The following is a 12198-nucleotide window of genomic DNA, read 5'->3' as shown; positions in this document are numbered from 1 at the left end:
CTATCTATTCATCTCTATCTATCCATCTATTCATCTATCTCTGTATGTAACTATTCATTATCTATCTATCTATTCATCTCTATCTATCCATCTATTCATCTATCTCTGTATGTAACTATTCATTATCTATCTATCTATTCATATCTATCTATCTATCTATCTATCTATCTATCTATCTATCTATTCATCTATCTATCTATCTAATTTATCATTCTATCTGTCTCTTTCAAATCTACTTATCTACCTATCTTACATCTATTTCACCTACTTACTTATCTAATCGGCCTATCATGTCTATTTACTCTGTCTGTCTGTCTGTCTGTCTGTCTACTTGATCATGTATCTCTATCTATGTCTGTCTCTGTCTAACCTATCATCTGTCTACTTAACTACCTACCTACCTACCTATATATATATCCATCAGACACAATTTCATAGCTGTTGGGACTGTACATTTCTATTAAACGAATCCTAATCTTTCTCCCTCTTCCATAAAATTGTTCCTTTCGGGGTTTGTTTTGAAGCAGCTGCCTAAATTCCCCTCCATGGGAACTGATGTTCTTTCCACCTTGAAAACCAAGGTAAGGTCACTGCCAACAGACAACCGGCATTTACGGGAGACAAATGAGATCCACAAGGTGCTTTTTAAAGAAAAACCTTGCCAGAAGGTAAAGAGTTACTGGGGACCCACGCAGATCAACTCCCCCTCCAACACCTCCACCTGGACTTCGCCAGCTGCCACTAGCTGATGCCCAGCCCGAGTGAACGCAGAGTAGGTTTGCCGCAAAAGTTAAAACACATTTTTAAAAAACCCACAGTTGTTGCCATGTCAACAGATCTTGCATCCTTGCTTGGAAAAGCTGCTGAAAAACAGGAAATTGAGAGGGTGGCAAAATGTTGGATCTTTTTGGGCCTGGCAGGAGTTGTAGGGCAGAGTTAAGGATGACGCAAGTGTTGGGTATGGCAGGACTCACTTATATATTGGGATAAATTTTACACATAGGGAGGGGGTAAGGGAGAAGAGGGAGAGGAAGAAAGAAAAGGAAGACCAGAAGGAGGAGGAGGAGAAAAGAGACAATAATGGCAGAAAAGGAAAAGGGGAAGAAGAAGCAAGAGGAGGAAGAGAAGGAAGAAGAAGAAGAGGAGGAGTAGAGAAGAAGAATGGGAAGAAGAAGAGGGGGAGAAGCAGAAGGAGGAGGAGGAGAAGGGGAAGAAGAAAAGAAGAGGAGGAGGAGGAACAGAAGGAGAAGCAGGAGGAAGGGAACAGGAAGAAGAAGAAGGGGAAGAAGAAGGAAGAAGAAAAAGAAGGAGAAGCAGAAGAAGGAAGACGAGAAGGAGGAGGAGAAGCAAAAGAAGCAGGAGGAGGAGAAGGGGAAGAAGAAGGAAGGAGGAGGAAGAAGAAGAAGGAAGAAGAGGAGGAGGAAGAAGGAAGAAGAGGAGGAGGAAGAAGAAGGAAGAAGAGGAGGAGGAGAAGATGAAGAAGAGGAGGAAGGAGGAAGAAGAAAAAGAAGAAGCAGAAAGAAGGAAGAAGAAAAATTGGAGGAGGAGGAGAAGCAGAAGGAGCAGGAGGAGGAGAAGGGGATGATGAAGAAGAAGATTATTTTGGAACTTCACTGGTCTTACAGGGTCTCCTGCAGGAGACTAGATGACCTCCAAGGTCCCTTCCAACTCTTGTTATTCTGTTCAAGTTGGCAAGATTAAGAAACATCCATCCGGGGCTTGGTTTCTCGCGCGGCTTAAAGGCCTTAAAACTGAATCGTGGTTGAACTCAAAGGGGGGGGGCTTCCGCTGATCCCCAGCCCCCCACCTCCAATTTTGGGCTTCCATCCCATCCCAGCCCTTTCGGCATCCGTGGGTGGGTGGGTGGGGTCTCCATCAGGACTGTCCTTTTTTTAAAATACCCACAAAAAAAGAACAGAAGGATCCTAGCAGATGGCTCCAAGTCCTGGCGAGAAAAAACAACAACCCCAGATCCTCAAAATTAGTCCGGGGGTGGCTCTTGCGGGAAAAGATCATTTCGATCCCAAAGCCATGCTTAGCTCCCCTTCTCAGCCAGAGAGACACGGAGCATGGAAAGAGGGCAATCGAAAAACTAATCTTGCAGATTAAAAGGAAGAAAAACAGACACAAAAAAAGGGGGAATCCTTATGCCATTTTCTAAATTGATCTCCCCCACTGTCGCTTCCTTTGAACCAAGATCACGGATGCAAGTTCACCCATTTCTGTTTGTTTGTTTGTCTCGACAAGTTTCTAGTCCCTTGCATGATAGTTTTAACGCGGATTCCAATGTAGGCAAAACATTATTCGAGGCAGGGACACAAATAAAAGACAACCGGTAAACAGAACTGATATTTATCCCTCTGTTTCAAAAAATATATATGAACAGAACAGAATAACAGAGTTGGAAGGGCCCTTGTAGGTCATCTAGTCCAACCCCCTCATCGAAGCAGAAGACCCTACTACACCATCCCTGACAGATGGCATTCCAGTCTCCACTTGAAAGCCTCCAGGGATGAAGCTCCCACAACTTCCGAAGTCCATTTCTGTTCCATTGAATAAATATAGAATAATAGAGTTGGAAGGGACCTTGCAGGTCATCTAGTCCAACCCCCCTCCGCCCAAGCAGGAGACCCTACACCATTTCTGTCCAGTCTCGTCTTAAAAGCCTCCAGCGATGAAGCTCTCACAACTTCAGGAGGCAACTTCTGTTCCACGGACGAATCAGAGTTTGTTTGAATTTCCCAACAGCCCTACGAGGTAGGAAAGTTTCGCCTTGGCGAATGCCTTCCTTTTTCTTGGGGGTGGGGGGCTCCAACTGGCTTCCCAGCTTTTGCATTCACAAGCCCACTTTCTGCTCTTTCCCTCCCTTAGTTCTCCCCCTCTGGGATGCGTTCACACCTGCAGCTGCCTTATCAATCAGGAACCTGGGTTCAATCACCCCCACATGAATTAAAACCATAAATCAACCCCCCCTCTCCCTCTCTCCCTCCCTTCTTCCCTCTCTCTTTCTTCCTCTCTCTCTTTTTTCTCTCTTGCTCCCTTCTCTCCCTCTCTCTGTCTCTCTCCCCCCTCTCCCTCTCCCTACCAACCAGGAACCTGGGTTCAATCACCGGCAAGTGAATTAAAACTGTAAACCATGTCCCCCTCTCTCTCCCTCCCTCCTTCTCTCTCTCTTTCTCTCTCTCTCTCTTTCTCTCTCCCCCCTCTCCCTATCTCTTCTTCTCTCTCTCTCCTCTCTCTTTCTCTCCCCCCTCCTTCTGTTTCCTTCCTCTCTCCCTCTCCTCTCTTTTTCTTTCTCTCTCTCCCTGCCTCCTTCTCTCTCTCTCTCTCTCTCTCCCTCTCTCTCTTCCTCCTCTCTTCCTCTCTCTCTCGTTCTCTTTCTCCCCCCCTCCTCTCTTTCTTTCTTTCTCTCCCTCCTTTTCTTTCCTTCCTCTCTCCCCCCTCTTTTCCTTTCTCTCTCTCTCTCTCTCTCTCTGCCCCTCCACCCTCAAGCCCATCCTGCCCGTCCCTCCGCAAAAGCGCAACCCCCGCGGAGAACGCCAGTTCGAATCCCGCCACGTCTGAAACGCCCCAATTTGGCTCTTGTGATGGGGAAGGCGGCGGGAGGAGGGCAGGGGAGGGCGATTCGGTAAAAGGCCGCCTCCCCCCCCCCAAGCTGGGCTCGACCCAGAACTACAACGCCCATGATGCTCTCCGGGACCAGGCTCCTGCCTGCTGCCCGCTAGCGGCGGCCGCGAGAACGAGGAGCCAGGTAGCGACGGAGGTGCCAGCCGTCTTGTCTTCGGCTGCCGCAGAGCTCCGGAGCCAGGCGGGCAGCGCGGTTGCCCGGGGATCCGCGAAGGGTCCTCTAACAGGCAGGGGAGCCGGGGAGGCTCGGATTTCTCCCCCCTTCCGAGGGGCGCCGATTCCCCTCCGATGAGCATCCCGGGGTCTCCTTGAGCCCAGCCGCCCGCAGAAGCGACCCCCGCCGCCGCAGCAAGCGCCAACGCCGCCGCAATCATGGGCAACCGGGGCATGGAAGATCTCATCCCCTTGGTCAACCGCCTGCAGGATGCCTTCTCCGCCATCGGACAGAATGCCAACCTGGACCTGCCCCAGATCGCCGTGGTTGGGGGGCAGAGCGCCGGCAAGAGCTCCGTGCTGGAGAATTTCGTGGGGAGGTAAATTCGGTGGGGGGAGGGGGCTTTGGGGGGTTGGCAGGGGGTCGCGCGCCTGGGCAAGGGGCGGATTTGCAAGGGGACGGGGGCTGGGTGGGTCTCTCGGCTTGCAGGAAAACCCCCTCCTCCCGCCTTATGGCTTTCTATTTGGGTGGGGGGGGAGAGAAAGGAGAGAAAGAGAGGGAGAGAGAGAAAAAGAAAGAGAGGAGGAGGGAGAGAAAGAGAGAGGAGAAAGACGGAAAGAGAGAGAGAAAAGGAGGGGAGAGAGAGAAAGAAAGAAAAAGAGAGAGGAGGGAGAGAGAGGAAAGAGAAGGAGGGAGACAGAGAGAGAGAAAGAAAGGGAGGGGGAGAAAGAGAAAGAACGAGAGAGGGGGGAAGAGAGGGAGGGGGAGAAAGAGAGAGAGAGAGAAGGAGGGAGAGAAAGAAAGAAAACAGAGAGAGGAGAGGGAGAGAGGAAGGAAAGAGAAGGGGGGGAGAAAGAGATGAGAGGGGGAAGAAAGAGAGAGAACGGGAGAGAGGGAGAGAGAGAAGAGAGGGAGAGAGAGAAGGAGGGAGGGAGAAAGAGAGAGAGAGAGAAAGCCTCAGGGAATGCGTCTTTTGAATCAGGAGGCTTAATGGCTGATTCTCCCTTCCTTCCTCCCCCCCCCCCACCCGGGAAAAAACCCCCACCCCCACCCTGGGATGCTATGCATAGAGACGCATCGGGAGGGGGCATTCTTTCTCTCCCCCCCCCCACCTCAATCCCCGGCAAGGATTCCATCTTTTCCACCCGCCCTCCGATTGACACATTGCAGATGCTTGTGGAAGGGGCGGGGGGGGGGGAAACTGTCGCCCCCCCCAACAAAAAACGAGGGGGGAGGAAAGAAAGACATCGCTTGATTGACAGCTGACATTCTGCCCTTGATCCGACTGCTAGACTCCTTTCCATTTCCATGCCTAAAATGTATATTTAATATATACGTGTTCTGTCTGTCTATCTGTCTGTCGGTGTGTGTGTGCGTGTGTGTGCGTGCGTGCGTGTGTGTTGTGTTGCACAGATGCTGAAATCCGGAGTTTAAGCTTGGATTTGCGCTGCAGCAGAACGCGGGGGGGGGGGGGGAGTTTAGCCGGCACTCGGATCTGGGCATATTTCAGGCAATTGACAAGGCGGGGAAGGGGTGGGAGTGGGATGGGGGGGCAGCCTCAACCCACCCCTCTCTTCTTCTCCCCCCCCTCTCCTTCGGAGGGATTTGCCGGGCACGCGCGCAAAGAGAGAGAGAGAGAGAGATGCGCGCACACACACAGAGAGAAAGGAGCCATTTGTTGGAAAGCATCAAGCTGCGCCTATCCGACGTTGGCGCAAGAGATTTACTTAACCGTCTTAATCCTAAATGCTTTCGTTATCTAGCTGCAGCGGTTGGTGGTGGGGGGGTAGCTACCCGCAGGAAACCTCTTTTTTCTGTTTTCACCCTCCCTCCTTCCTTCCTTCCTTCCTTCCCAGATTATTTTCCATATCTTCCTTCTCTCTTCTCTCTTTTTCCTCGCCTTTCCTCCCTCCCTCATTCCCTCCCTTCCAATCTCCCTCCCTCTCTTTCTTTCCTTCCTACCTGTCTCCCTCCCTCCCTCCCTTCTTCCTTCTTTCCACCCTCCCTCCTTGCCTCCTTCTCTCCTGCCTGCCTGCCTCCTCCACCCTGTCTCCCTTGCCCTCCTTCTTTCCTCCCTTCCTCCCTTCCTAGAATATATTCCATATCTTCTTTCTCTCATTTTCCTCTCCTCTCCTTTCCTTCCTTCCTTCCTGTTTCTCTCCCTCCCTCCTCCCTCTCCCCCTTCTTTCCTTCCACCCTCCCCCTCTCCTTCCTTACTTCCTGGCTGGTGTCCCCCTCCCTCCTTCCCTCCCTCCTTCCTCTTTCTTTCCTTCCTTTCCTTCCTTCCTTCCCTCCCTCCTTCCTTCCTTTCACCCTCCCTCCCTGCCTCCTTCTCTCCTTCTTGCCTACCTGCCTGCCTCCCCCTCCCCTCCTTCCTTCCTCTTTCCTTCCTTCTCAGAATATATTCCATATCTTCCTTCTCTCTTTTTCCTCTCCTTTCCTGTCTCCCTCCCTCCTTTCCTTCCCCCTTCCTTCCTGCCTGACTTCACCCTCCTTCCTTCCTTCCTCTTTCCTTCCTTCCTTCCCTCCCTCTCTCCCTCCCTCCCTCCTTCCTTCCTTCCTTCCTTCCACCCTCCCTCCTCTCTCTGTCTGTCTCTCTCTCTCTCTCTGTCTCTCTCTCTCTCTGTCTCTCTCTCTCTCTCTTTCTTTCTTCCCTGCTGTTGCTGCTGCTTTTTTGGATGGGGGCAGGGGGCAAGGAGAGAAATGTTTTGGCCAGAGAGCCATACCTGGTGATGGTGCGAAGGCATTTTGCCCAGTGGGGCCTCCTGCCAAAGGCTGGGCAGAAGCCTCAGCACTGTTATGTCATCTCAAGGATGCACTTAAATATTGCTTTTGGGGGGGGGAGCAACAGCAGGGGGGACAGCGCTCCCTCCCTCTTTTCCAGTGGCCTCAATCTGTTTTCCCAACGTGGGCACCTGTCCTGGCCACCCTCTCCCTCTGTTTCCCAGCCCAGACAGTGCATCTGAAGAGGGCATCTGCTCCTGCATTAAAATCCTTGGGGGGGGGGGTGTCTCGTCAAGAAACCCATAGCGTGGGCAGATCCTTTCCTGTTTTCCTCGGCCCCCTGCCCTCTGTTTGCAAGTCTCCCCTGGACCTGGGCAATCCAGTGCCTGATGCCAGCCAAGGCTCCCCAGGGGGAGGGGGAGGGATGCAAGGGGCAGGAGCAAAATCTCTTGCAAATGAAAACATGGAGCTTCTCATCCTCCAAGTTGGCGACATTCCCCTCCCCCCACCAACCATGTCAGAAAATGGCAGCTAAACTAGACATTAAATATGTCTGTCTGTCTGTCTGTCTATCTATCTATCTAGCCATTCAGCCATCTATCTATCTATCTACCTATCTACCTATCTCTATCTAATCTCTCTCTCTCTCTCTCTCTCTCTCTAGTCTCTCTCTCTCTCTCTTTATCTATCTATCTATCTATCTATCTATCTATCTATCTATCCATCCAGCCATTCATCTATCTATCTACCTATCTCTACCTATCTCTATCTAATGTCTCTCTCTATTCTATCTATCTATCTATCTATCTATCTATCTATCTATCTATCTATCTATCTATCTATTTCTCTCTCTCCCACCTCTCTCTATCTCTTTCTATTCTATCTATCTATCTATCTATCTATCTATCTATCTATCTATCTATCTATCTACCTATCTACCTATCTACCTACCTACCTACCTAATCTATCTATCTATCTATCTATCTATCTATCTATCTATCTATCTATCTATCTATCTATCTATCTATCTATCTATCTAGCCATTCAGCCATCTACCTATCTAGCTATCTCTATCTAATCTCTCTCTCTCTATTCTCTCTATCTATCTATCTAATTCTCTTTCTCCCCCCTCTCTCTATCTCTCTCTATTCTATCTACCTACCTACCTACCTACCTACCTAGCTATCCAGCCATTCAGCCATCTATCTACTATCTCTACCTATCTCTCTCTAATCTCTCTCTCTCTCTCTCTCTCTCTAATCTCTCTCTCTCTCTCTCTATCTATCTATCTATCTATCTATCTATCTATCTCTATTCTATCTATCCATCCATCCATCCATCAAACTTCATGTGACCTTCATATCTGCCTCGGGGGAAGCCTCTGCAAATGGCAGATTATACGTGAGGCCGAGCAGATGGTTGGCCATGCAGTTCCGGGGGGGGGGCAGCAGGGATGGACCCTGTGCTGAGCCCCCTTTTGCTCTGGGGACACCCCTTGATTTCCCCCTGGAGAACTAAACCTATCAAAATGGACGTGGGGGGGGGGTTGGACAAACTCCCCCTCCCCGCAATGTGTTGCTGCCCAGATTCTTCCTGCCTCCCTTCTTAAAATAAGATGATGTTAAGGGGGGGAGGGAATTCCAGATCCCATCTGGTTGAAGAGCAGAGGGTCTTAAAAGCAGGGATTGGGGGTACAGAGCCAGAGGTAGTGGATCCATACACAAGGAATCCGAGGTGCTTTTTGTGGTCCGGAGATTTGGGGGGAATCTGGGAACCATTCGGTTTTTTCTTCTTCCTATCTCCCTCCTTGATGAATTGGCTGCTCTTCGAGCATTTTCTTCCTCATCTAAGAGAAAGCATGATTCTCACCCGCCCCCTAACAAAATGCTGTTGTGTAATCAGCAGAAAAGAGGGAGAGAGAAAGGAGGATGGAGTGAGTGTGTGAGGAGGTCAGTTACTCCGGCCTTTTGGCCTGGTGAAAAATTTCATCAGGAAGGAAGAAAAGAAGGAAGGAAGGAGAGGAAAAAGAGAGGAGAGAAGGAAGGAAGATATGGAAAATATTCTGAGAAGGTGGGAGGAAGGAGAGGAAAAAGAGAGGAGAGAAGGAAGGAAGATATAGAAAATATTCTGAGAAGGTGGGAGGGAGGGAGGGAGGGAGGAGAGGAAAAAGAGAGGAGAGAAGGAAGGAAGATATGGAAAATATTCTGAGAAGGTGGGAGGGAGGGAGGAGAGGAAAAAGAGAGGAGAGAAGGAAGGAAGATATGGAAAATATTCTGAGAAGGTGGGAGGGAGGAAAGAAGGAGAAGAAAGAGATGAGAGAAGGAAGGAAGATATAGAAAATATTCTGAGGAGGAAGGGGAGGAGGGAGGAAGGAGAGGAAAAAGAGATGAGAAAAGAAAGGAAGGTATGGAAAATATTCTGAGAAGGAGGGAGGGAGGAAAAGAAAGAGATGAGAGAAGGAAGGTATGGAAAATATTCTGAGAAGGAGGGAGGGAGGAGAAGAAAGAGGTGAGAGAAGGATAGAAGATATAGAAAATATTCTGAAGAGGGGAGGAGGGAGGGAGAGAGGGAGGGGAGGAGGGAGGAAGGAAGGAGAGGAAAAAGAGATGAGAGAAGGAAGGAAGATATAGAAAATATTCTGAGAAGGAGGGAGGGAGGGGAGGAAGAGGGAGGAAGGAAGGACAGGAAAAAGACATGAGAGAAGGAAGGAAGATATAGAAAATATTCTGAGAAGGGGGAAGGGAGGGAAGGAGAGAGGGAAGAAGGAGAGGAAAAAGAGAGGTGAAGGAAGGAAGATATAGAAAATATTCCTGAGGAGGAGGGAGGGAGAGAGGGAGGAGAGGAAGGAATTAGAATAAAATGACACGAGAGAAGGAAAGAAGATATGGAAAATTCTGAGAGGGAGGGAAGGATGGAGGAAGGAAGGAGAAGAAAAAGAGACGAGAGAAGAAAGGAAGATATAGAAAATATTCTGAGAAGGGGGAAGGGAGGGAAGGAGAGAGGAAGGAGAGGAAAAAGAGAGATGAAGGAAGGAAGATATGGAAAATATTCTGAGAAGGAAGGAAGGAGGGACGGAGAGTGAAAGGAAGGAAGGATGGATGGATGGAAGGAGGGAGGGAGGATGGAAGGAGGCATTAGAAAAGGACCTTCCTTCCTTCCTTCCTTCTTTCCTACCTACCTACCTATCCAATTTGAACCTTCTTTTTTTAGGCTGATCCATTCTCTTGGGATAACTTTATCGAATTTCAGTCTGTTTTTCTCGTTCTCCTTTAAATTGCCCTGGGTTCCTTTGGGAAGACAGTCCCACGCGACATTCCTGCTTTCTCACCAGTGTTACAGCTTCCACGGTCTGCCTCGAGGTGTCGAGGGAAGGGCTGTGTGTGACTCACCTTGCTTCCACATTTGCCTCGAGGGCTGCCTCAGTTTCCCTATAATATACAGATAGTCTTCAACTTTGAAAAAGGACACTAAGACACGGAGCTTGTCGATCAGAAAGGTTGGCCATTCGGCGGTTCGAATCCCTAGCGCCGCGAAACGGAGTGAGCGCCCGCGACTTGTCCCAGCTTCTGCCAACCGAGCAGTTCGAAAGAACGTAAAAACGCGAGTAGAAAAATAGGAACCACCTTTGGTGGGAAGGGAACAGCGTTCCCTGCGCCTTCGGCATTGAGTCATGCCGGCCACATGATCCCGGAGACGTCTTCGGACAGCGCTGGCTCTTCGGCTTTGAAACGGAGATAAGCATCGCCCCCTAGAGTCGGGAACGACTGGCACAGATGTGCAAGGGGAACCTTTATCTTTACCTAGTCTTCAACTTACAGCAATTCGTTTAGTTTAAAGTCTCAACGGCTCTGAAAAAGCACTTAACAACCGTTGCAGCATCCACAACAGTCCGTCATCAGAATTCAGATGCTTAGCAAGTGACTCATATTTATGACGGTTGCAGTGTCCCCCCGTTTCACGTCATGCCATTTGGCGACCTTCCGACTAGCAAAGATAATCGGCAAGCCGGATTCACAAATTCGCACAGCTAATTTGAGACCCGCAGCGATTCACTTAATGACGGGCTGAAGGAAGGTTGTCAAATGGGGGGGCAAAATTGACTGAACAAACGCCTCGCTTAGCGACATTAAACGTCGGGCTCCATTTTAAGCCGTAAGTCGAGGCCTACCCCATATGTCAGGGAGAAGCATTGAAGAGACCGACAGTGACGGGAGTGAGTCTTATTTAAAAACATTCGGAGAACGTCCATTAGGAATTTAATCTGCCTTTGTTTGTTCGCTGAATTCAGGTTGACATCAATTTTCTGGATGATTATGCTTTCAGAAGGATAAATGGATGTTTTTGAGGACCGGTTAATATTTTAAAACAACCCAGTTGAGGGGTGAGGACGAGAGGGCCAACTTATCGCCAAGTCCAGAATTGAGTCTGGGGAGATGGTGCCATCGGATCCCCGACCACTTTGGAAAACGTTCTTTTTTTGGGGGGAGAAAATGCGACCCCCTTGAGCTCTAGGAATCAAATCTCCCCTGTAGGGTTCCGGAAAACTTTTGCTTCCTTCCTTTAAATGAAATCTATCCCGTAAATTCTTTGCTGGACTTCGGAGTCCATGCAATGAACTAAACAGGATTTAGCTCAGCCTCACAGCTGTACTTCTGATTAGGGCTCTGCATCGGAGGCAGAGATGGGGCTGGGGCCGTCCGACAGTTATCAGCTGCCGTCGGAGTCGGAGATCAGTGAGGCAGAAGAGCAGCTGGAGCCTGTTCCCAGAGAGCGCATGCACAGAGTTGCCAGACAAAGGGAACAGCTAAGGAACAAGGGTCGGCCTGGGAGTAAGGCCACAGGTGGACGATGAATGGCCCCTCCCAATGGGAATAAAAGAGGAGCGAACGGGGAGTGGAGTTTGCAGGAGGCAATCAGTTCATTCTTGCCAAGTATGGCGGCGTCTGAAAGATATCGGCCTGGCCACTCTCCAAGCAATTATCAAGTTCGGGAATTGTGAGCTATCTTGAAAGACCGCAGGAGAGGAAGGACTTTGCTGGAGAAGAATTCACTGTACGTTAAATAAAAGGGGTTTATCGGGACGAGGACTCGGTTTCGTGCTGCTGGGGAAGCCTAGGTTAGAACACCTCATATCTGAATTCTGCAAAATTCCCCATAGCAAAAAAACGTTGAGGAGTGTGTGTGTGTGTGTGTGTGTGTGTGATATCGTCCCCTGCCTGCCATTTGTAAGATTAAATTTTAAATTGAAACGGGAGGGGGAAAAGAAAAGGGGAGAGTTTCCCCTGCTGGTTTTATGGCTGCGGACGTTTAATGAGATGGAAATATGAATGGGGAAGCATAGATTCTTGTTGTTTATATGGCTTTAAGCTCTCGTGCTGCAATGCCTTGTGGAAAAACGGAGTCTCTGCAATGAGATTCGAGAAAACAACAGGTCTAAACCTCAACTACGGGAAACCCTGGCTAGATTTAAAGTCAGAGAGCTTGAATGCCACTGTTATAAAAATCTCTGGTGTACTACCCTGTTTCTCCAAAAATAAGACCTCCCCGGATAATAAGCCCAATGGGGCTTTTGAGCGCATGCGCTAAAATAAACCCTACCCAAAAATATTGCAATACAGCAGCAGCCACGAGGTGACCACGCTCGGCGCTTCCTGCACCTCAAAAGTAATAAGACGGAATTCGATGATATGTAG

The 12198-nt window shown here is 49.3% G+C and overlaps 1 protein-coding gene across 14 annotated transcripts in view; it reads left to right on the top strand.

Moving 5' to 3' along the window:
- Window positions 1-3606: 3606 nt before the first annotated feature.
- Window positions 3607-12198, top strand: part of DNM1 (dynamin 1) — a 97437-nt gene continuing 88845 nt past the window's right edge. For 3 of the 14 annotated variants that reach the window (XR_014176508.1, XR_014176510.1, XR_014176511.1), the window contains exon 1: window positions 3607-4160. Coding sequence is in view for 9 of the 14 variants with exons in the window: in XM_081967138.1 (XP_081823264.1) it covers window positions 4000-4160 (161 nt within the window). In the remaining 5 variants the exon portion in view is untranslated. The remainder of the gene's footprint in view (window positions 4161-12198) is intronic. The other 11 variants (XM_081967143.1, XM_081967142.1, XR_014176512.1 and 8 more) reach the window with 9 other exon arrangements.

The sequence above is a fragment of the Natrix helvetica genome (genome assembly GCF_964273705.1).
Source record: "Natrix helvetica genome assembly, chromosome: 15".
Taxonomy (NCBI): domain Eukaryota; kingdom Metazoa; phylum Chordata; class Lepidosauria; order Squamata; family Natricidae; genus Natrix; species Natrix helvetica.
This window is presented reverse-complemented; position numbering and strand designations above follow the sequence as displayed.